This window comes from Nicotiana tomentosiformis, chromosome 5 (assembly GCF_000390325.3).
Source record: "Nicotiana tomentosiformis chromosome 5, ASM39032v3, whole genome shotgun sequence".
Lineage (NCBI taxonomy): Eukaryota > Viridiplantae > Streptophyta > Magnoliopsida > Solanales > Solanaceae > Nicotiana > Nicotiana tomentosiformis.
In genome coordinates, this window is record NC_090816.1 from 20,848,941 (window position 1) to 20,869,448 (window position 20,508).

General features: G+C 36.6%; 2 protein-coding genes across 2 annotated transcripts; both read right to left on the bottom strand.

The window, feature by feature from the left end:
• Positions 1-900: 900 nt before the first annotated feature.
• On the bottom strand, positions 901-3,722 carry LOC104088380 (actin-97). Its single transcript, XM_009593040.4, has 5 exons — positions 3,601-3,722; positions 2,989-3,061; positions 2,337-2,730; positions 1,292-1,905; positions 901-1,188 (listed from the first exon to the last, which is right to left on the bottom strand). Exons 2-5 carry the CDS (start codon positions 3,046-3,048, stop codon positions 1,123-1,125), a joined length of 1,134 nt encoding a protein of 377 aa, XP_009591335.1. The 5' UTR covers positions 3,049-3,061; positions 3,601-3,722; the 3' UTR covers positions 901-1,122.
• A 5,434-nt stretch (positions 3,723-9,156) lies between these two features.
• LOC104088381 (very-long-chain enoyl-CoA reductase) lies at positions 9,157-19,571 on the bottom strand. Its single transcript, XM_070202047.1, has 4 exons — positions 19,304-19,571; positions 19,082-19,121; positions 10,165-10,919; positions 9,157-9,507 (listed from the first exon to the last, which is right to left on the bottom strand). The coding sequence occupies exons 1-4, from the start codon at positions 19,370-19,372 to the stop codon at positions 9,439-9,441; spliced, it is 933 nt and encodes a 310-aa protein (XP_070058148.1). The 5' UTR covers positions 19,373-19,571; the 3' UTR covers positions 9,157-9,438.
• Positions 19,572-20,508: the final 937 nt, after the last annotated feature.

The following is a 20,508-nucleotide window of genomic DNA, read 5'->3' on the forward strand; positions in this document are numbered from 1 at the left end:
CAAAAGTAATTGAAATTTAGCCACTTTTCATGTAAAGATAAAATCTAAACAAAAACATCCGAATTTAAATTTTTTACATATGAGATTCCAACATTGTATTCCACCACACCCTTGAGCGATATGAAAGAAGCCACTATAAGAGAAGCAACCTGATATCAATGATTGGCAAAGCAAGAGAAGGCATCATGGCTTCAGGCAATGTATTTCTTTGCAAGCTAAGGTTTGGAAGTGCTCTTCACATAATTTGGCAGCTAAAAGTGATACAAATAGTGATGTATCATATGCCATGGTATGGGATCATCATCCGTATTCATTTTTGTGAAACTACATATTCATATCAAAGCACTTTGTGTTTGACTAATTAATTTGAAAAGCACTTCTGAGCAGCAATAAGTTTTTCTCAGTATTTTTCAGAAAAGTGATTTTGGGAAAAAATTACTTTTTTCTGTTTTTTAAAAAATGCTTCTACTCAAAAGCACTTTTTTTTTTCAAAAAGTTTGGCCAAACACTTCAAATTTGAAAAAAAAAAACATTTTTTTTGAAAAAAAGAAGTGCTTTTGGTCTTGAAGAAACTTGGCCAAACGGGCTATATTGTCCTTATCACATCGTAATGCAACGTTGAATCTTAGGGAGTTCAAAGGGGTAGTGCTCTAGCCTTGATTGGGAACTGTTATCTGAAGACAAATTCTCAGTTGCAAAAGCTATGACAGACTTCTTTTAGCAGAATTCTGGTATAAGTCAAACTAACATGAAGCTATAACAAACATGTCCAGAAATCGAGATATAAATAAGGGGGTTTTAAAAATATTTGATAAACGAGTTTAGATACAGTTTTCTGGTAATCTTTCCCCAATCATCTCAAGAGGACCGTGGCGTGGGTACGGGGGGCGAGAAGGAAGACACACAGCAAGGGAAGTATATTATGGAACAGTTTGAAACTTCTAAATGAACAAAAATAAAAGAATAAGATCATCCAACAATCAACTCTTTGCCCTCTCAAGTTCCTCAATCCAAAATGAGAACAACAAATACAGAAAACAAAGACAAAATATAACACCACAAGCTGCATTCTGTTCCAGTAGAAGAAAGTAATCTCCCGTTATCAACATTGTCCTCGGATAATCAAAAGCACTTTCTGTGGACAATTGAAGGACCTGATTCGTCATACTCTGCCTTTGCAATCCACATCTGCAGACAAAAGACAAACAGAAAACCCAAAGTCAGAAACTGTCCAAGCAAAAAAGGCGAGGCTCGTTTTCTTTACGAGAGCAAGGAGGAGTTAGATGCAAACCTGTTGGAAGGTGCTGAGGGAAGCCAAGATAGAGCCTCCTATCCAGACACTATATTTCCTCTCTGGTGGTGCGACTACCTTAATCTTCATGCTACTGGGAGCCAATGCAGTAATTTCTTTGCTCATTCTATCAGCAATACCTGGGAACATGGTAGAACCACCGCTGAGCACTATGTTTCCATAGAGGTCCTTTCTAATATCGACATCACACTTCATGATAGAGTTGTATGTGGTCTCGTGGATTCCAGCTGCTTCCATTCCGATCATTGATGGTTGGAAAAGGACCTCAGGGCACCGGAAACGTTCAGCACCAATGGTAATCACTTGCCCATCGGGAAGCTCATAGCTCTTCTCCACAGAAGAGCTGGTCTTTGAAGTCTCTAGTTCCTGCTCATAGTCTAGGGCTATGTAAGCAAGCTTTTCTTTCACGTCCCTAACAATTTCTCGCTCAGCTGTGGTGGTGAATGAGTAACCACGCTCTGTGAGGATCTTCATCAAACTATCAGTGAGGTCACGACCTGCCAAGTCAAGACGAAGAATGGCATGTGGGAGGGCATACCCCTCATAAATTGGGACTGTGTGGCTAACACCATCACCAGAGTCCAACACAATACCTGTAGAAAAATAATGAATTAGCAGCAATTACCAGAATTCTTCACAACAAGGCAGCGAAATAGTACTAGGTTTGCGTCTCAAATGTCTCCAAACAAGGTGAATTGAACCTTGCCTATCCGAGATAATGAATGGACTAATCCTATTTTGCTTTATAGACAAAAAGCAAGGAAACATACAACCAGCAAAAATTTGGTTCTTGCAATCTGTGGCCAAAACATAGTAGTCCGGTAGATATAAATGAAAACTGTGCTATGTGCATCGGTTCAATGCATGAGATGTAGGCTTTTCTTTCATTTTATTCTTTTTTTTCACCAGATCAATAATTGTGTTTACCATGCTTCACACATAACAAAAAGGTCCTTTAATAGTACAAACATGAGAAATTTGAGAGTCAAAAAATAGATATGCTGACAAATGACAATTTGCTTACCGGTGGTACGACCACTGGCATAGAGCGAGAGAACAGCTTGTATAGCAACATACATAGCTGGTGTATTAAAAGTCTCGAACATAATCTGGGTCATTTTTTCACGATTAGCTTTAGGGTTAAGAGGTGCTTCGGTTAGGAGGACCGGATGCTCCTCTGGGGCAACACGAAGCTCGTTATAGAATGTATGATGCCATATCTTCTCCATATCATCCCAATTGCTGACAATACCATGCTCAATTGGGTATTTCAAGGTTAAGATACCACGCTTCGATTGAGCTTCATCTCCTACATAGGCATCCTTTTGACCCATGCCAACCATCACACCAGTATGACGGGGACGGCCAACAATACTAGGGAATACAGCTCGCGGGGCATCATCTCCCGCAAACCCAGCCTAGATATTAAACTTACATCAGAATCTCTTTTACTTTCTTAAGGATAACAGCTCAAATGTTAATAAGTATCATCAAATAACATAATGGAACATTAACTCTGTTGTGGTCAATGTTGCTAGGATCTCCAAAAATGCCACCACACCTATGTCACATCCTCCAAAAATGAATAAATTTTGAAGGACCCGACACACAACCTGGTGACATTTTTGAAGGATTCGAGCAACATAGGTTGGGATACCACAAAATCTTGAGCTTACCTTAACCATTCCTGTCCCATTGTCGCAGACGAGGGGTTGAATATCCTCACCTTCTGCCATCTTATGCTACTTCCTGCATTAAAAATTGAATCTTTAGTAAAAATATACAACTTGAAAGATTATAATTAGGTTTCTATAATCCGGGGCGGAGCTAGTCCTTCGAATACAGATTCGGCTGAATCCAGTAACTTTTGTCCAAACCCTGTAGTTGTCTTAAAAAATTATTGAATTATGCACATTTTCTTAATTTAGAACCCAGCAACTTAAAACGAATTAGAATATTGAACCCATAATTTCAAATCCTTGCTCTGCCTGTGTCTATAATCTATATATTGCTTCTCTATTCTAGCACTCAACGTTTCTAAATATTGATTCTATAAGAATATTATTTTAAAAGATATTAGTATTAAACACAGAAAATCCTTTAAAATCTAGCATCTTTACCCAAGTCAGATAACTTTATCAGAAGTAATCTCAAAGCAGTTATATTTCCTTAAATCAGAATTCACATAAATCAAATTCAAATCAAGGCAGGAACCAAAAGAATATAACAACAAATTAAAAACACAAAGGAAAATAAAGATTTAAAGGGAAATGCAGATTGAATTGTACCTTTCGGAGCTTAGAATTGAAGAGCGAGAGTTGAGAAAGAGACAAAGGAATGAAAATGGGAAGTGTTTAATTGTATTCCTCCCCTATTATTTGGCGGAGATATGAGAAAAAATGGAGGGGTTATATTGAAAATGGAGAATAAATCTCAGCCGTTGGATCTATTAACAGTCTGGATAAACGGACATCATTGAAACATCGTGGGGGCTATCATTTAGTGGTCCCCACCGAGTCCCTCCCATTTCGCTTTTTCTCTCATTTTCTCTTCCTGCAAATAAAGACGTAGATTTTTTTTCTTTCATATATTCTCTCAAAATTAGATTTGTAAAAATTGTTTTATTTATCTTTTCTTTGTACTTAGACCTTAGTTAACAAAGCAATACGAAAAATTAAAGTTTATGCCTAACCGAACGTATGCATTATGAAATATTTTTGACTCCTCAAAGAAAGAATACAATTTCACGACAATAGAGTCATGTATGTGCTTGTTCATTTTCTGTACTGCTGTATTATTCTTGTATGAGCCAACGATCTATCGGAAATGACCTCTTTACCTATACAAGATTTGGATAAGATCTGCGTGCACATTATTCTTCTTAGACTTTACTTGTGAGAATCAAAGGTGGACCTAGAATTCGATGGTCGCCTGTCACGGGGCACCATGGCAGTCAATATAAATTTATCACTAGTCATAAAAATTGGTACGTGAGCCTATGCTAATATCTGGCTATTTCTTAAAGATATTTTCTAGTATACATGGAGCTTTTGCCAAAGTTATCTGGTGCCAGTGACCCTTTTTTCTATACTGTGTATTAATCTCCGGTAGAAATACACTGGATATGTTGTTGCGGTTGAGTTATGTGCTTGTTATACTTTATACATCGATGTGGGCATTTCTCATTTTTCCCTTATTAAAATTTCTTATTACCTACTATTTCATTTTCTTTACTGCTGTGATTATGAGCCGAATATCTATCGGAAATAATTTCTTTACCTATACAGGATTTTGGTAAGGTCTGCGTACACATTATACTTCTTAGACTCCACTTATGGGAATCAAAGGCGGACCTAGAATTTGGTGGTCGCCGGTCACGGGGCACCATGACAGTCAATATAAATTTATCACTAGTCATAAAAATTGGTACGTGAGCCTATGCTAATATGACTATTTCTTAAAGATATTTGCTAGTATACATGGAGATTTTGTCGAAATTACCGGGTGCCGCACCGGTGATCCTTTTTTCTATACTGTGTATTCGTCTCTGGTGGAAATACACTGCATATGTTGTTGCGGTTGAGTTATGTGCTTGTTATACTTTATACATCGATGTGGGCATTTCTCATTTTTCCCTTGTTAAAATTTCTTAGTACCTACTATTTCATTTGTTTTCAGATTTTTGTAACACTTTTGAAAACAGCTTTCAGATATTATGGAAATACATTGTAAAACGTCTTAATTAGGTTAATTATATTCCCGAATCAACCAACACTTAATTATGTGAATTAGCTGAAAATGTGAACGTTTCAATGTAACTTTTTGTTTTCTTTATAAAGTTCCAAGAAGATGCTTGACAGATTGATGGTTTCTCATACTATTTATATCATATCCTTTCAATCTATATGAATATTTAACGGTAAAGGGCAAATATACGCCTCTACTTTCGAAAATGGTCTAAGAATACCCCTCATTATATTATTGAGTTATCTATACCCCTGCAGTCATACTTTGGGTTCAAATATACCACTCATTTAAACGGAGGGACACGCGTCATCGTCCTGTTGGTCAATTCTAAATATCAATTAAAAAGACCCATTACCCATACCCGAAAAATAATTTTTTAAAGTAATTTTTTGTTGTAAAAACTGAAATTATTTTTACTAAAAACTGAAAAAAAAAAAAAAAATTCCAGTTTTTACAAAAAAACTGCTTTAGAAAAAACTGAAAAATATTTTCTAAAACAATGTTTTTGTAAAAACTGAAAACAAAAAGCTGAAAATTAATTTTCTAAAGCAATATTTTTGTGAAAACTGGAAAAAACTGAATTTCTTTTTCTAAAAACTGAAAAAAATAAAAATATTTTTTTTCTTCCAGTTTTTACAAAAAAACTGCTTTTAAAAAAGCTGAAAAATATTTTCTAAAGCAATATTTTTGTAAAAACTGAAAATAAAAACTAAAAAATAATTTTCTTAAGCAATGTTTTTGTAAAAACTGAAAAAACAAATATTTTCTTTCTTTTTCTTTTTTTTTTTTTTCCTGTTTTTAGTTAAAAATATTTTAGTTTTTTTCAGTTTTTAATTGCTTTAGAAAATTGCTTTTCAGTTTTTTTTTTTCCAGTTTTTACAAAAATATTGTTTTAGAAAATATTTTTCAGTTTTTTAAAGCAGTTTTTTTGTAAAAACTGAAAAAAAAAATATTTTCGTTTTTTTCAGTTTTTAGTAAAAAAACAAAATTTAGTTTTTTTCAGTTTTTACAACAAAAAAAATTATTTTTTGGGTATGGGTAATGGGTCTTTTTAATTAATTAGGAGATATTTAGAATTGACCAACAGGACGATGACGCGTGTCCCTCCGTTTCAATTGGGGGGGGAGGGGGTATATTTGAGCCCAAAGTATGACTGCAGGGGTATAGATAACCCAATAGTATAACGAGGGGTATTCTTAGACCATTTTCAAAAATAGAGGGGTATATTTGGCCCTTTGCCGAATATTTAAATAGATTAAATATACAATATCAGGTCACCTAAATATATCTATAGATAATTTTCTTAAAATGTAAAATTTGTTATAGATTACCTGCTACAACAAATAAATATAACATAATACTGTAAAAATTTCTTACACTGTATATTACTTATACTCCAATCAATTATTCATAAATTGTTCTTATATTATCTCTCACAAAGATTTGAAACTTTGTCAAATTAGGTGGAAGAAAATCTATATTATCTCTCACAAATAATTAAAAACAAATTAAAACGTATCTCTTGGACCAATAAGTTCGAATAGTTTTTATAATTAAAGGGGTGCATGTTCGGAAAAGGAAAAAGGGGGTGCATGTTCTATGGAATATAAAGATACAGACACCTTTGCTCAAATATAAAAGTCCATAACATTTCAATATAACATTAGGTCAGGAGATTACTAGGTAATCGCGCATTCTTCTTTCTATATGAATAGTATTAGTATGTATTTTCGTATTTTTATATTCTTAGGTTTCTATTACTACGTGTTATTTTTCATTTCGGTCAGCTTATTATCCTGCGGTTACTAATTCGTTCTCATGGCTTCTACTCTGTTGTTTTTCTTCCCCGTTACTGTTATGCTTATGCTTTTCTTGAGCCGAGTATCTATTGGAAACAGTCTCTAAGTAAGATTTTCCAGTTCGTGTTTGTGCATTTTATCCATTTTGTTGTTTTTTCCTGATAATTCCGCATCATTAGTTTTTTAAAAAAAGTTGAAGAATTTTTTAAAAAATTCCAGTTTTCAATCCCTTTCAAAAAAGAAAAAGACATTAACTTATTCTTGCAAAGTAGATGTTACTTATATATATATATATATATATATATATATATATATATATATGTGCGCGCGCGCACTAATTGAAATTCAACTTACCTTCAAGGCAACAACCAGCCAAAGTTACTCAATATGAGAGTTAGCTTCATAATGATGGTTTTGTTAAGATTCAAACCTAATATGACTCCTTTTATTAGTTATTACTTCTTCCGGTCTCAAATTTTTGCCGTTTTATTCTAAGATATTTGGATTTTTAGAAAAAACAAGAAACTATTATTACTTTATTTTTCTAAATCTATCCTCATTGTTCCAAACAATAGAGTGTTAATTAAGTATTAATACGAGAGATAGAGGATAGTTAAACCAATATTTTTGTGATTGCTATTAAATATCTTCTTTAAGAGAATATGATTGAAAACAGATAGTGTTCCAAAAACTTTGATAGATATACTTATAAACTAGGAATAAGTGACGAAAAAATGTTACATTATTGTGTTAAATACAAAAATCTAAAATGCGCCTCGAGGTTCAAATTCTATCGCCGCCTAATCAGTGGAACACTACAACAACAAACTCAATAGTCTCTCACGAGCGGGTCTGGGTTAATCAGTGGAACATTGTTCACCGAAATAGAAGGTTGGTCCCAACCCGTCCCCCTATCTACCATGCTTGATTAACAAATAGGACCTGAAATGTCAAAGCCAATCAAGAGCTAGGAGATATTAAAATGGCAATTTAATAGCATGAAATGACAGATTACTACTTTCTCTTAAAGCTGAAAAGACCTGTTTGTTAATGATACCAAATCTCAATTAATAAAATATGGAATCATGGATCTTGAAAATCTTAAACCCAATGAGCATGAGGAGTGTCTGTAAAATCTCATTCCCCCTTTTTTGAGTAGAAGTACAGAAGTCATAGTTGGAAAGTCAGTTAACAAAGAAAGTATGGGGTCAGCACCTAACAATCTAGATTTATTGCGAATGAAATGAGTGAAAATCATAGAAAATTCATAATTAAATTCCGGCAAAAGCAAAAAGACGTAGGCGATTTCTCTTGATAAATTAGAATTATTTGATAGTTATGTAGGAGGTAAGATGCCATCTATAAAATAGTTTAAGTAAGCGCAAGATTGAACTTTATATAAATTAAAAAGAGGGTGTGGGGGTCATACTCTATGCCCATTCTAGCTTTTTCTAAAGCCTTCCAAAGATGCAAAACCCATGTGTGATTGTCTTAAAGACATTTGCCTTTTTTCTCTTCTGATGATTAAAGCAGTTAATACAGCAATTGCACTACCCAAGCACATGTCAATCCAACTTAGAAACTTCACTTTTCCTCAACCTACAGTTGTCATCTCTTACCCTTTGAGCTGGGAATGTTCAACCAAAGGATCAAACATTTTCTTTGAGCACTTATCTGAATTATTATCTATATCTATTCAGATGGTATAGATGGTATATGTGTTTCAATCTATCTGAATTATCTAGTAATTAGTAAAGTCATTTTTCATTTGTATGTAACAGAAAACTCGCTTAACTATGCTTATACCACTTAGAAGGTCACTCAACTAGATTTCTCAGAACTTTTGATTGTTAAATACCTATTTTACCGGCAATTTACACTTCTAATTCCATGAAAAAAAAATCGTGTTTTTGAATTCCCATCATATTTAGTTTGTAAACCAGACACTGCTCAGTAATGAGTTATGACTGAGGAACAGCCTTATCAAAGAGAAATAGCTTTGTCCTACCAGTATAAAATCAGATGCTCTCCTGATAACACTAGAAAACTAGATCGGATTGGTTTAAACTTTATGGGTTCAACCTACAAAGTTCTTAGAATAAACTCATTGTACCTATAATTATGGGCTCAAGATTTAATATTTATTGAAAAGTTGGTGGTTTCTACATATATAGCTATGTTCTGTGTCGATAATGCTAGGTTCAGTTGAACCTACTATAGAAAGGCTGCATCCACCTCTGCCCGTACGACGCATGTAAGTTTCAGAACTTGTTATATACATGTAAATTCCTTGCAAACTATTATAAGATCACTGTCATAAACAATAGATTAATCCAACAACTGAGGGTAACAAAGATGGTTTTTGAAAACATCACAAAGAAGTGAGAACTACAAAAATGAACTCACTCAAACATCGTCTGGTCTAAAAAGAAGCTAAGACATGGAACAGAAATACAATAGAACCAAGGGAAAAATCTGATGAAGTATTAAATCCTTAAATGAGAAACATAAACCTTCAAAAGCTGCAGGTTCACAGAAAATGGGCAACTAAATGAACAATTCTCCGGCTTCCCCACATTTCTAAAGGAAAGGAGGCAATATCACCCATCGCCGAGGATACTTTGGTCTTCCTTCCTTTCCATCAAAGAGCTGCAAAGAAAAGGTGCCAAAGCTAAGAACCAGAACAAATGACACTATAAAAATAGAAGCTTCCTGATAAGCACAAATGAATATTTGCATAAAGCAGTAAAGCACACATCTTGCTTGTTAGCAGTTCTGTTAATTGGTCTAAAATATTCACTGTCCAGCGTAGTAGCATATAAATAAAATTCAATGAGCAAAGTAACACATTGGCCGTCCTATCCGAATAAAAGGCAAACTAAATTTGGCAGGAAGTTTTCCATCTTATTTGTAGTGTAGTACTCGTGCATACAGTTTAGATTCTCTCTAAAGCAAACCGTGTTAAGTTTGAACTGTCAACTATGAAAATAAGCAAATAACTCATAGAGGAATAAGTTTCTATTTTCTTTCCTTAGGTTAATAACCCCCACCCCACCCCCTTGCGCGCAGGGGGAAGTGCAGTGCATCAGCGACAAGAAGCTGATGGAATAGATAATCTTCCATTCAAAGTAGCACCGTATACTTTCGAATTGAAGCCCATTGATATAAGAAGACTTGGGCAGTCAACAAGCCTCAATGTAGATGCAATTGCATGTATAGCCTAAAGGAATGCATACTGTTGTTTTCAATTGGTAAAAATGTTCTTTTTGTTCCTTATGTTTTAGAAGAATGTGGTCAAATGATTACCTTCCTCAAACGACGATGCTTTCCAAGGGCCCAGTTTGTCATAATGCTAGCAGCAACAACCATGAAGACATAGCCTGCAACTGTCTGAGTAGCAATGTTGAAGCCCAACCACTGGTAGATCTCCGTTGTGTAATTGGCACAGGTAACAATATTGAACAAGAAGCCGTATGGTATTTGGTAACCTCCATTACCACTGGGACTTCGGAGATTTCTCAACAATAAATGGCAATAGAAGTTTGCAACTTGGCAAACTAACCCAAAACCAAATCCAATCTTCATCTGGAGATCGCTTACAGGAGTGTAAAGAGGGTGATTCACATAGTAAGCAATGAAAGCTCCAAAAGACCAATAATAGGCACAGTTCCGGAAAACATTGGAAAGTGGAGAAGTGGCATGGCTGAACCGGTGCACAAAAAAGGTCTCCATGATCCGTTTGAAGTAGTGGAAACACCAGTAATACATGGCATATGTCTGGACAGGGTAGATAACACGTTCTTCTTTGTAGCCGAAAAATTTGTAGACTGGAAAGTAGTAAATGATAGGATAGAGTACCAGAGGACCTAGATACTCCCAGAAGAAAAGTGTACTATACTTAACCTGCGGACCAAGATCCTTGAAAACTATGGTTAACTCACTCGTGCCCCCATTAGTATATTCATTGAGACTCTTCTTGTAGTGAAGAACAGTTGGCCTCTCTTTTGACCCAGGTTGGACAGGCAGGGTGAGTCGTTGTCTAGAAGGATAGTATTTTCTGGCTGTTGAGATCAGAAGCAAACAATATTATAATGATGTCAAACTCATAATAATGCAAATAAGAAAGTTGTCTCAAGAAACGGCAAACATCAGAGTACACCATTCCACAACTTTACTCACGAATTGTAAATTCACCAACTTCATAATTATGGTGACTAATCTGCAAGTTTTGGGCCTTGCACACTTTTCGTTTAATTGTTCAAACCACATGAAGTGCTAGATAGTCATCTTTAATGTTTTAAATATTACAACGCACCGCAATCCCATAAAAATATCAAGCACATACATCATAAACGCTAAAGGCTCAATAAAGAAAATGCTCGCTTGTACGCTGCACAGCTGGGAATAACATGGAGCTTAATATTTGCATGTACATAATTCATCACCTTAACATTCACTAACAAAGAAAACCCATATAAGATCACTTCATAGCAAGAAATGTACCGTACCATTACATAGAAAGATTTGGCAGATAAAGAAGATCCAGTTTGATACAAACCTTTGCAGATGCTAGATTAAGACAAACTCTTTAACCATGGGTGAAGTGTATCTAGTGACAAGTACCAACTACTTTGAAGTGAATAAGCAGGAAACGCATCCTCACTTCTCATACAAAATTATGATCCTCCTATCAATCACACTAAAAGAAGAATCTTCCTTTTTTTTTTTTTGATAATCGAGAAATTTCGGAGGGCTAGTTGATGCACGATTCAAAAACTCACTGGCTAATGAGCCCACCCTTCTACTCTTCTCCACTTAAATACTAGGATTTTGTCTGTGGCACTCGTTACATGCGCCTAACCCACACTATGCATTGCGCTCTTACCACTAGATCAAAGCCCCAGAGGTAATTCTAGAAGAATCTTCTTTCAGTTGAGCTGATGAAAAAATTGTTCAGAATCATTCCAGTTGTTACTAGACCGGCCATCGCTAATCAATACAACCTAATTGAACAAGTATCAACCACTAAAAATGAAGTCACACAATACTTCTATCTTTCACTCTTTTATTCCACATGTTAGTTCTAAAACTTTACCGCATAAGATTTCAAGGGAACCTGAAACTTAACCCCTCCATCAAATTTTAAGTCACACAACTTAATATTTGTTGGTCAAAAAAATCAAAACTGAATTGAAATCAATATCAAGTAGTTCAAGATTTCAATAATGATACTTGACCAATTAAAATTCATTTTATAAGTTCCAGTCAAATTGATGATTATATTTTCTAATTGTTATTATAACATACAAAGAATGCACATTGAAAATAAAAAAGTTTCCCAAAGAAAAGTTAATCTGTGCCATCAAATTGGGATAAAGGATATGCATATTTCTTATATGATATTAGTCCCATTCCAAGGTTATGAAGCTAGGAGAAAAATGGAAGTAATAAAAACTTTTTAAGACGCATAGTTGTTCCATTTCAAGATGTTTTCCTCTTATTAAAATCTGTTAGTTTACAACATGTATATAGTATAGTATTGTCCCACATTGGTAGAAGAGTAGTATGTCCTTGTATAGTATAGCTATAAGTAAGGACCTCTCGTATTGTATTGTTCATTCAATATCAATAACATATTTTCTCCCGTGCCTTCTCACATGGTATCAGAGCAATTGTGAGAGACTTATCGCTGTGCATAAATTCCAGCGATTCCGGGAAAGAGAAATCGCTGTGCATAAATTCCAGCGATTCCGGGAAAGAGAAATCAGTATTTTTTAAGGCTGTTTTCTATCTGCTTCATTTCTGTCAGTATTGTGCAAAATCCAACACTACCACAAGAGTCGTCACTGTCCGACGACCAAACCCCAATGAAAAACTCCGGCAGCAGCCTCCTCACGCGCCTCCACGCGCCACAAGAAGCTCACGTGCGTGAGCTCACGCGCCGGCGCGTACGACCACTTCCGGCCATTTTTTGAAAATCTTCCTTCAGAACAGTTGGGTCGCCTGGTAATTCCAATCCTACCCCTACTGTTTTCATTTCATTCCGACAACTTTGAGTTTTTTTCCGGCAGCTACAGTAGATTCCGACAGCTACATTTTTCAGTATTCTGTTTCTGTGTTTCCGTACACTGTTTCAGTGGATTACATTTGATTCTTTCTCCTATTTGGTAATAATTTGCAACAATGTCTTTGGGATTTGATGCTTTTGGGTCTAGAAACATGAGTTCTGGAAGCTCTAGTGCTATTATTACCTCGGAACCTTTAATGGGAGGTTCAAACTACTTAGTTTGGGCTTCATCTGTTGAGTTATGGTGTAGAGGTCAAGGTGTTCAAGATCATCTAATCAAACAGTCTAGCGATGGAGATGAAAAGGCAATAGCACTTTGGGCAAAAATCGATGTTCAGTTATGTAGCATCTTGTGGCGATCTATTGATTCCAAGTTGATGCCCTTGTTTCGTCCATTCCAGACATGTTATTTGGTTTGGGCAAAGGCACGCACCTTATACACTAATGACATATCTCGCTTCTATGATGTGATATCACGGATGACAAACTTAAAGAAGCAGGAATTGGATATGTCTACTTACTTGGGTCAAGTACAGGCAGTCATGGAGGAATTTGAAAAGTTGATGCCAGTTTCTGCTAGTGTGGAAAAACAACAAGAGCAGCGACAGAAGATGTTTCTCGTTCTTACCCTTGCTGGACTTCCTAATGATCTTGATTCAGTACGCGACCAGATTTTGGCTAGTCCGTCTGTCCCGACAGTTGATGAATTATTCTCTCGATTACTCCGCCTTGCTGCAGCACCAAGTCCACCAGTGATCTCATCACAGATACTTGATTCCTCTGTTCTTGCATCCCAGACAATGGATGTTCGGGCATCTCAAACTATGGAGCATAGACGAGGAGGAGGTCGTTTTGGAAGATCTAGACCCAAGTGTTCTTATTGTCACAAACTTGGACACACTCGTGAAATGTGTTATTCCTTACATGGTCGTCCACCCAAAAATGCTTACATTGCTCAGACCGAGACTCCAGGTAACCAAGGATTTTCTTTATCTAAAGAAGAATATAATGAGCTCCTTCAGTATCGAGCAAGTAAGCAGACATCTCCACAAGTAGCCTCAGTTGCTCAGACTGATACTTCTGTTTCTGGTAATTCTTTTGCTTGTGTTTCCCAGTCTAGCACTCTTGGCCCATGGGTCATGGACTCCGGCGCTTCTGATCACATCTCTGGTAATATATCACTTTTGTCAAATATTGTATATTCACAGTCTCTTCCCACTGTTACTTTAGCCAATGGATGTCAAACTAAGGCAAAAGGAGTTGGACAAGCTAATCCCTTGTCTTCTATCACCCTAGATTCCGTTCTTTATGTCCCTGGCTGTCCTTTTAGTCTTGCATCTGTTAGTCGTTTGACTCGTGCCCTTCATTGTGGTATATATTTTATTGACGATTCTTTTATTATGCAGGACCGTAGTACGGGACAGACAATTGGTACAGGACGTGAATCAGAAGGCCTTTACTACCTTAACTCACTCAGTCCTTCCACAACATGTCTAGTTACAGATCCTCCAGATCTAATCCACAGACGTTTAGGACATCCGAGTTTATCCAAACTTCAGAAGATGGTGCCTAGTTTATCTAGTTTGTCTACATTAGATTGTGAGTCGTGTCAACTTGGGAAACATACCCGAGCCTCCTTTTCGCGTAGTGTTGAGAGTCATGCAGAGTCTGTCTTCTCCTTAGTTCATTCTGATATATGGGGTCCTAGTAGAGTCAGTTCATCCTTGGGATTTCGTTATTTTGTCAGTTTCATTGATGATTATTCAAGATGTACTTGGCTTTTCTTAATAAAAGATCGTTCTGAGTTATTTTCTATATTCCAGAGTTTCTGTGCTGAAATCAAAAACCAATTTGGTGTTTCTATTCGCATTTTTCGTAGTGATAATGCCTTAGAATATTTATCTTCTCAGTTTTAGCAGTTTATGACTTCTCAGGGAATTATTCTTCAGACATCTTGTCCTTATACCCCTCAGCAAAATGGGGTTGCTGAGAGAAAGAATAGGCACCTTATTGAGACTGCTCGCACACTTCTAATTGAATCTCGTGTTCCGTTGCGTTTTTGGGGCGATGCAGTTCTCACAGCTTGTTATTTGATTAATCAGATGCCTTCATCTCCCATCAAGAATCAGATTCCGCATTCAGTATTGTTTCCCCAGTCACCCTTATACTCTCTTCCACCTCGTGTTTTTGGGAGCACGTGTTTTGTTCATAACTTAGCCCCTGGGAAAGATAAGTTAGCTCCTCGTGCTCTCAAGTGTGTCTTCCTTGGTTATTCTCGTGTTCAGAAGGGATATCGTTGTTATTCTCCAGATCTTCGTAGGTACCTTATGTCAGCTGACGTCACATTTTTTGAGTCTAAACCTTTCTTTACCTCTGCTGACCACCATGATATATCTGAGGTCTTACCTATACCGACCTTTGAGGAGTTTACTATAGCTCCTCCTCCACCTTCGACCACAGAGGTTTCATCCATACCAACCGTTGAGGAGTCTAGTGTTGTTCCCCCTAGTTCCCCAGCCACAGGAACACCACTCTTGACTTATCATCGTCGTTTGCGTCTTCCATCAGGCCCAACTGGTTCTCGTCCTGCACCTGACCCTGCTCCTGCTGCGGACCCTGCTCCTAGTACACCGATTGCACTTCGGAAAGGTATACGGACCACACTTAACCCTAATCCTCATTATGTCGGTTTGAGCTATCATCGTCTGTCATCTCCCCATTATGCTTTTATATCTTCTTTGTCCTTGGTTTCCATCCCTAAGTCTACAGGTGAATCGTTGTCTTCCAGGATGGCAACAAGCTATGAGTGACGAAATGTCTGCTTTACATACAAGTGGTACTTGGGAGCTTGTTCCTCTTCCCTCAGGTAAATCTACTGTTGGTTGTCGTTGGGTTTATGCGGTCAAAGTTGGTCCCGATGGACAGATTGATTCACTTAAGGCCCGTCTTGTTGCCAAAGGATATACTCAGATATTTGGGCTCGATTACAGTGATACCTTCTCTCCCGTGGCTAAAGTGGCTTCAGTCCGCCTTTTTCTATCCATGGCTGCGGTTCGTCATTGGCCCCTCTATCAGCTGGACATTAAAAATGCCTTTCTTCACGGTGATCTTGAGGATGAGGTTTATATGGAGCAACCACCTGGTTTTGTTGCTCAGGGGGAGTCTCGTGGCCTTGTATGTCACTTGCGTCGGTCACTTTATGGTCTAAAGCAGTCTCCTCGAGCCTGGTTTGGTAAGTTCAGCACGGTTATCCAGGAGTTTGGCATGATTCGTAGTGAAGCTGATCACTCTGTGTTTTATCGGCACTCTGCTTCAAGTCTCTGTATTTATCTGGTAGTCTATGTTGATGATATTGTTATTACTGGCAATGATCAGGATGGTATTACCAATCTGAAGCAGCATCTCTTCCAGCACTTCCAAACTAAGGATCTAGGCAGATTGAAGTACTTTCTAGGTATTGAGGTTGCCCAGTCTAGCTCAGGTATTGTTATTTCTCAAAGAAAATATGCTTTAGACATTCTTGAGGAGACGGGGATGATAGGTTGCAGACCTGTTGACACTCCGATGGATCCGAATTCTAAACTTATGCCAGGACAGGGGGAGCCGCTTAGCGATCCTGCAAGCTATAGGCGGCTGGTTGGAAAATTAAATTATCTCACAGTGACTAGACCCGACATTTCTTATCATGTGAGTGTTGTAAGTCAGTTTATGAATTCTCCCTGTGATAGTCATTGGGATGCAGTTGTCCGCATTATTCGATATATAAAATCGGCTTCAGGCAAAGGGTTACTCTTTGAGGATCGAGGTCATGAGCAGATCATTGGATACTCAGATGCTGATTGGGCAGGATCACCTTCTGATAGACGTTCTACGTCTGGATATTGTGTTTTAGTAGGAGGAAATTTGGTGTCCTGGAAGAGCAAGAAACAGAATGTAGTTGCTCGGTCTAGTGCAGAAGCAGAATATCGAGCAATGGCTATGGCAACATGTGAGCTAGTCTGGACCAAACAATTGCTCAAGGAGTTGAAATTTGGTGAAATCAGTCGGATGGAACTTGTGTGCGATAATCAAGCTACCCTTCATATTGCATCAAATCCGGTGTTCCATGAGAGAACTAAACACATTGAGATTGATTCACTTCGTCAGAGAAAAGATACTTTCAGGAGAGATTGCTACAAAGTTTGTGAGGTCGAATGATCAACTTGCAGATATTTTCACCAAGTCTCTCATTGGTCCTCGTATTGGTTATATATGTAACAAGCTCGGTACATATGATTTGTATGCACCTGCTTGAGGGGGAGTGTTAGTTTACAACATGTATATAGTGTAGTATTGTCCCACATTGATAGAAGAGTAGTATGTCCTTGTATAGTATAGCTATAAATAAGGACCTCTCGTATTGTATTGTTCATTCAATATCAATAATATATTTTCTCCCGTGCCTTCTCACAAAATCAAAAAATGAACTCTATCTAAATTGATAATTGTATTTTCAATTTTTTTACTGCATATCAAAAATCATGATAAAACAAAAAAGTTTGCAACAAAAAGTCAATATGTGTCACTTGAATTGGGCAAAGGGAGTACATCCTTCTAATTTGTGTTAGTATTAGTCCTACTAATAAAAAAAATGTATGTTATTTGTCTCATTCCCAGGGCAGTGAAGCTCCTGCTCAGTTGCAGGAGATAAACGGAAGCACGAAAAACCTTTTTGTGACTTAAAAATTAGCCATTACATGCATAGTAGTTCCATGCCGTGATGGCTTCCTTCTCGAAAAACTCTAAATGGGAGAAAACAGACAAACACATAGAAACACACATACACATGTGTCTTCATACACTATATTAGTATATTTCATGCATTTTCAGCCTAACAAAAGATAGAACAAACAAATCAATCGAGGTCAAGAGGTAGAGAGAATTGGAAAAGAACATAAAAAGATGGACATCACATCAAGTTGTTTAAATCTCCAAAACTACTCTATATATGTACACAGTACAAAGACACAACACACAGACACTTACACAAAATTTTCTTATTTCTGAAGAAGCAATTAAATTGTAAAAAATCACTCAGGGAGTTGAATCACAACTTAAAAATTGAAACCATAAATTTATTAATTTCTGTCATGATCAACCAGTAGAACATTAAAAGTTCCCGGCAATGCGCAAATCAACTTAAGTAATATGCATGGTAAAAGCTATTACACCTTCCCTTCAAACTACTCTGCCTTTTCATTAGTCAAGTGCCTCAAGGCAGATTCGACAGATATTTTCCTCATGTAAATGTCAAGCATTTAACTAGTACATCAGAGCAAACTAACTGATTTAACTATCAGGGAACTTTCCAAGGGACGGATTTTCTGTTTTCTGTGAAAGATGCATGAACTATGAACTAGCAAAAGTAAGTTACGTTTTATCTCCTATAGTGGTGGCAAAATGGATAAAAGAAAACAGGTATCTATCCATATTATCCATTAAAAAATGGGTTAGATAATAAACTTTTAAAAACGGGTCAAATATAGATAAGAACCATATTATCCACTTAGAAAACGGATAACCAATGGATAACTAATGAGTTTAACTTTTACAATTGTAAAGCCTCAAATTGGGGTTTCTCAAGTTTGGGAGACTAGGAATTCTCCCAAAAGTTATCATATTCAAGAAGCCATGGATAATATGGACCGCTGGTTAACCCATTTTTTTTTATGATCGAATAATTTATCCGTTCTTGCATTACCCGTTTTCGACCCGCCCGTTTGCCACCCCTAATCTCCTATATGTTTTATCACATATACCTATGCCTTGGCGAGGAGCATTATCCAGTACCTCCCTAGGCTGATCCAAGATTTAAGCTTTATGGTTTAGTTCAAAATTCTATCACATTCTATTTGATTTGCTGAGTCTGTGATCTATTATTTGCACTTAATAGTTGATTTTCTAACACATGCACAGTGTTTGACCCAAAGCTACTGGGTTCGAATGAACCCATATCTTGTACCTATGTTGGTAAGAGATAGCAGCTGCCCGGTAGAATAGTCGAAGTGCACCGTTGTTTGAAAAAAACTAAGCTACCATCTTTGAAAACAATTAAGTAGTCAATTAAATATCCATAAAAAGATCTTATCTTTGAAGAAATAAACAGTAGCCACTCACTTCGTTTATGAATTGCCTCCTGCAGATCAGTAACCGTGGCCTGAAATAACAACCACCAAATTTACATCAGCAAACCAATAAAATATAAAAGACATATGTATATGCACAATTTTCTTAAAGAATTAACCATTATTCTACTTAAAGTAGGCGCCCATGTGGGATAATTGAGCAATTTTGCAAAAACAAAAACAAACCCAGATGAGGAAAGATGGAGAAACATACGGAATCGGTGAGCTCAAGGCCACCCTTGATTAGTTCTTTGCCGCTACGTGTAACTACTACAACCTTCATTTTTCTTTGCCCACACACAATACTTTGGGATCTACGAAAGAGCAAAATTTTCTGAGAAATGAATAATTGGGGATTGAAGTGTAGTGGGGTGTGAGATCTTTGAAGGAGTTGGGACAGGTAATTAATGGTTGTGTATAGTTGGGTAGAAGTTAGCTGAACGAACCATTTGCGTAAATTAAATTAACTACTTCCAATCAATGTTCCCTCTTCAAAATCAATCTACAGCTGCTTAATGGGCTACAGCCGGGCTTGGACCACTTCACTAGGCCCATGACCCGAAAAACCCACTTGTTTTATTGGGTTTTTTTTTTCACTTTTAGCCCACGACAGAAACTATTTACACTTAGTAGCCGAAAATTTATATAATTTTTGCATGTAACATACATAATATATATGCATGTACAAAAAATATTTTTTTTAGGCTATTATTTTGAGAGCGCCTATACAGGGTCATTATTCCCTATTTTATTCTCTTATATCTCGAGGCAGATCGTGAATTTTAGCATTTCTCGTATATAAAAAAAACAGAGGAAAAAAAATTCTAGCAGTATATATCAAAAAGCCCCTTGCTCAAATTCATGACATGATCCAGAGACTTATTAAAATTAATGTTGATTTACAAAATGTAAAAAAATTATTTTTGAAAATTGAAATACTCGAATAATGTTAAATGGTTGCTTGAAACGCTGTGATAATGAGGCATAAGAAAGATGAGCAAAGCATTCTTTGCGCCGGCCTTTATAGGAGCAAAGGCATCTCTGATCTCACTCAAATAGAAATCCAATCATGTAACAACTAGTTGTTCAGCCAACGGGTTCAAAATAATTAAGACACGTACATGTCTATAAATTTTTGATAATATACTTATATAGAATTAATAGTCGAACCGAAAGCAAAAAAATGCGTCTAATACATACTATTGAAAAAGTAAATCCACCCATGCCATTGCCCTTTGTTCAATGGATTCATCTTATACTATTATGACTTTATTTATCTATAATAATTGCAGAGTTTAGTAATTAGGTACTTATGGTTGAAAACATTAAAAAGCTTTGTACAAAATCTGATACCTACTTGCTGGATTTTATAGTGTCAGGCCTAATAACTTTACTGTTTACAAACTGGATACTTCAATA

Coding starts and splice junctions, on each gene's coding strand:
- LOC104088380 (XM_009593040.4), bottom strand. CDS start 3,048: ATGGCAGAAGGTGAGGATATTCAACCCCTCGTCTGCGACAATGGGACA. Junction 1,906..2,336: donor TGCCAGTGGTCGTACCACCG/GTAAGCAAATTG, acceptor ATTTTTCTACAG/GTATTGTGTTGGACTCTGGT. Junction 1,189..1,291: donor CCCTCAGCACCTTCCAACAG/GTTTGCATCTAA, acceptor TTTTGTCTGCAG/ATGTGGATTGCAAAGGCAGA.
- LOC104088381 (XM_070202047.1), bottom strand. CDS start 19,372: ATGAAGGTTGTAGTAGTTACACGTAGCGGCAAAGAACTAATCAAGGGT. Junction 19,122..19,303: donor GCCTTGAGCTCACCGATTCC/GTATGTTTCTCC, acceptor TTGTTATTTCAG/GCCACGGTTACTGATCTGCA. Junction 9,508..10,164: donor AGCATCGTCGTTTGAGGAAG/GTAATCATTTGA, acceptor TTTTCTTTGCAG/CTCTTTGATGGAAAGGAAGG.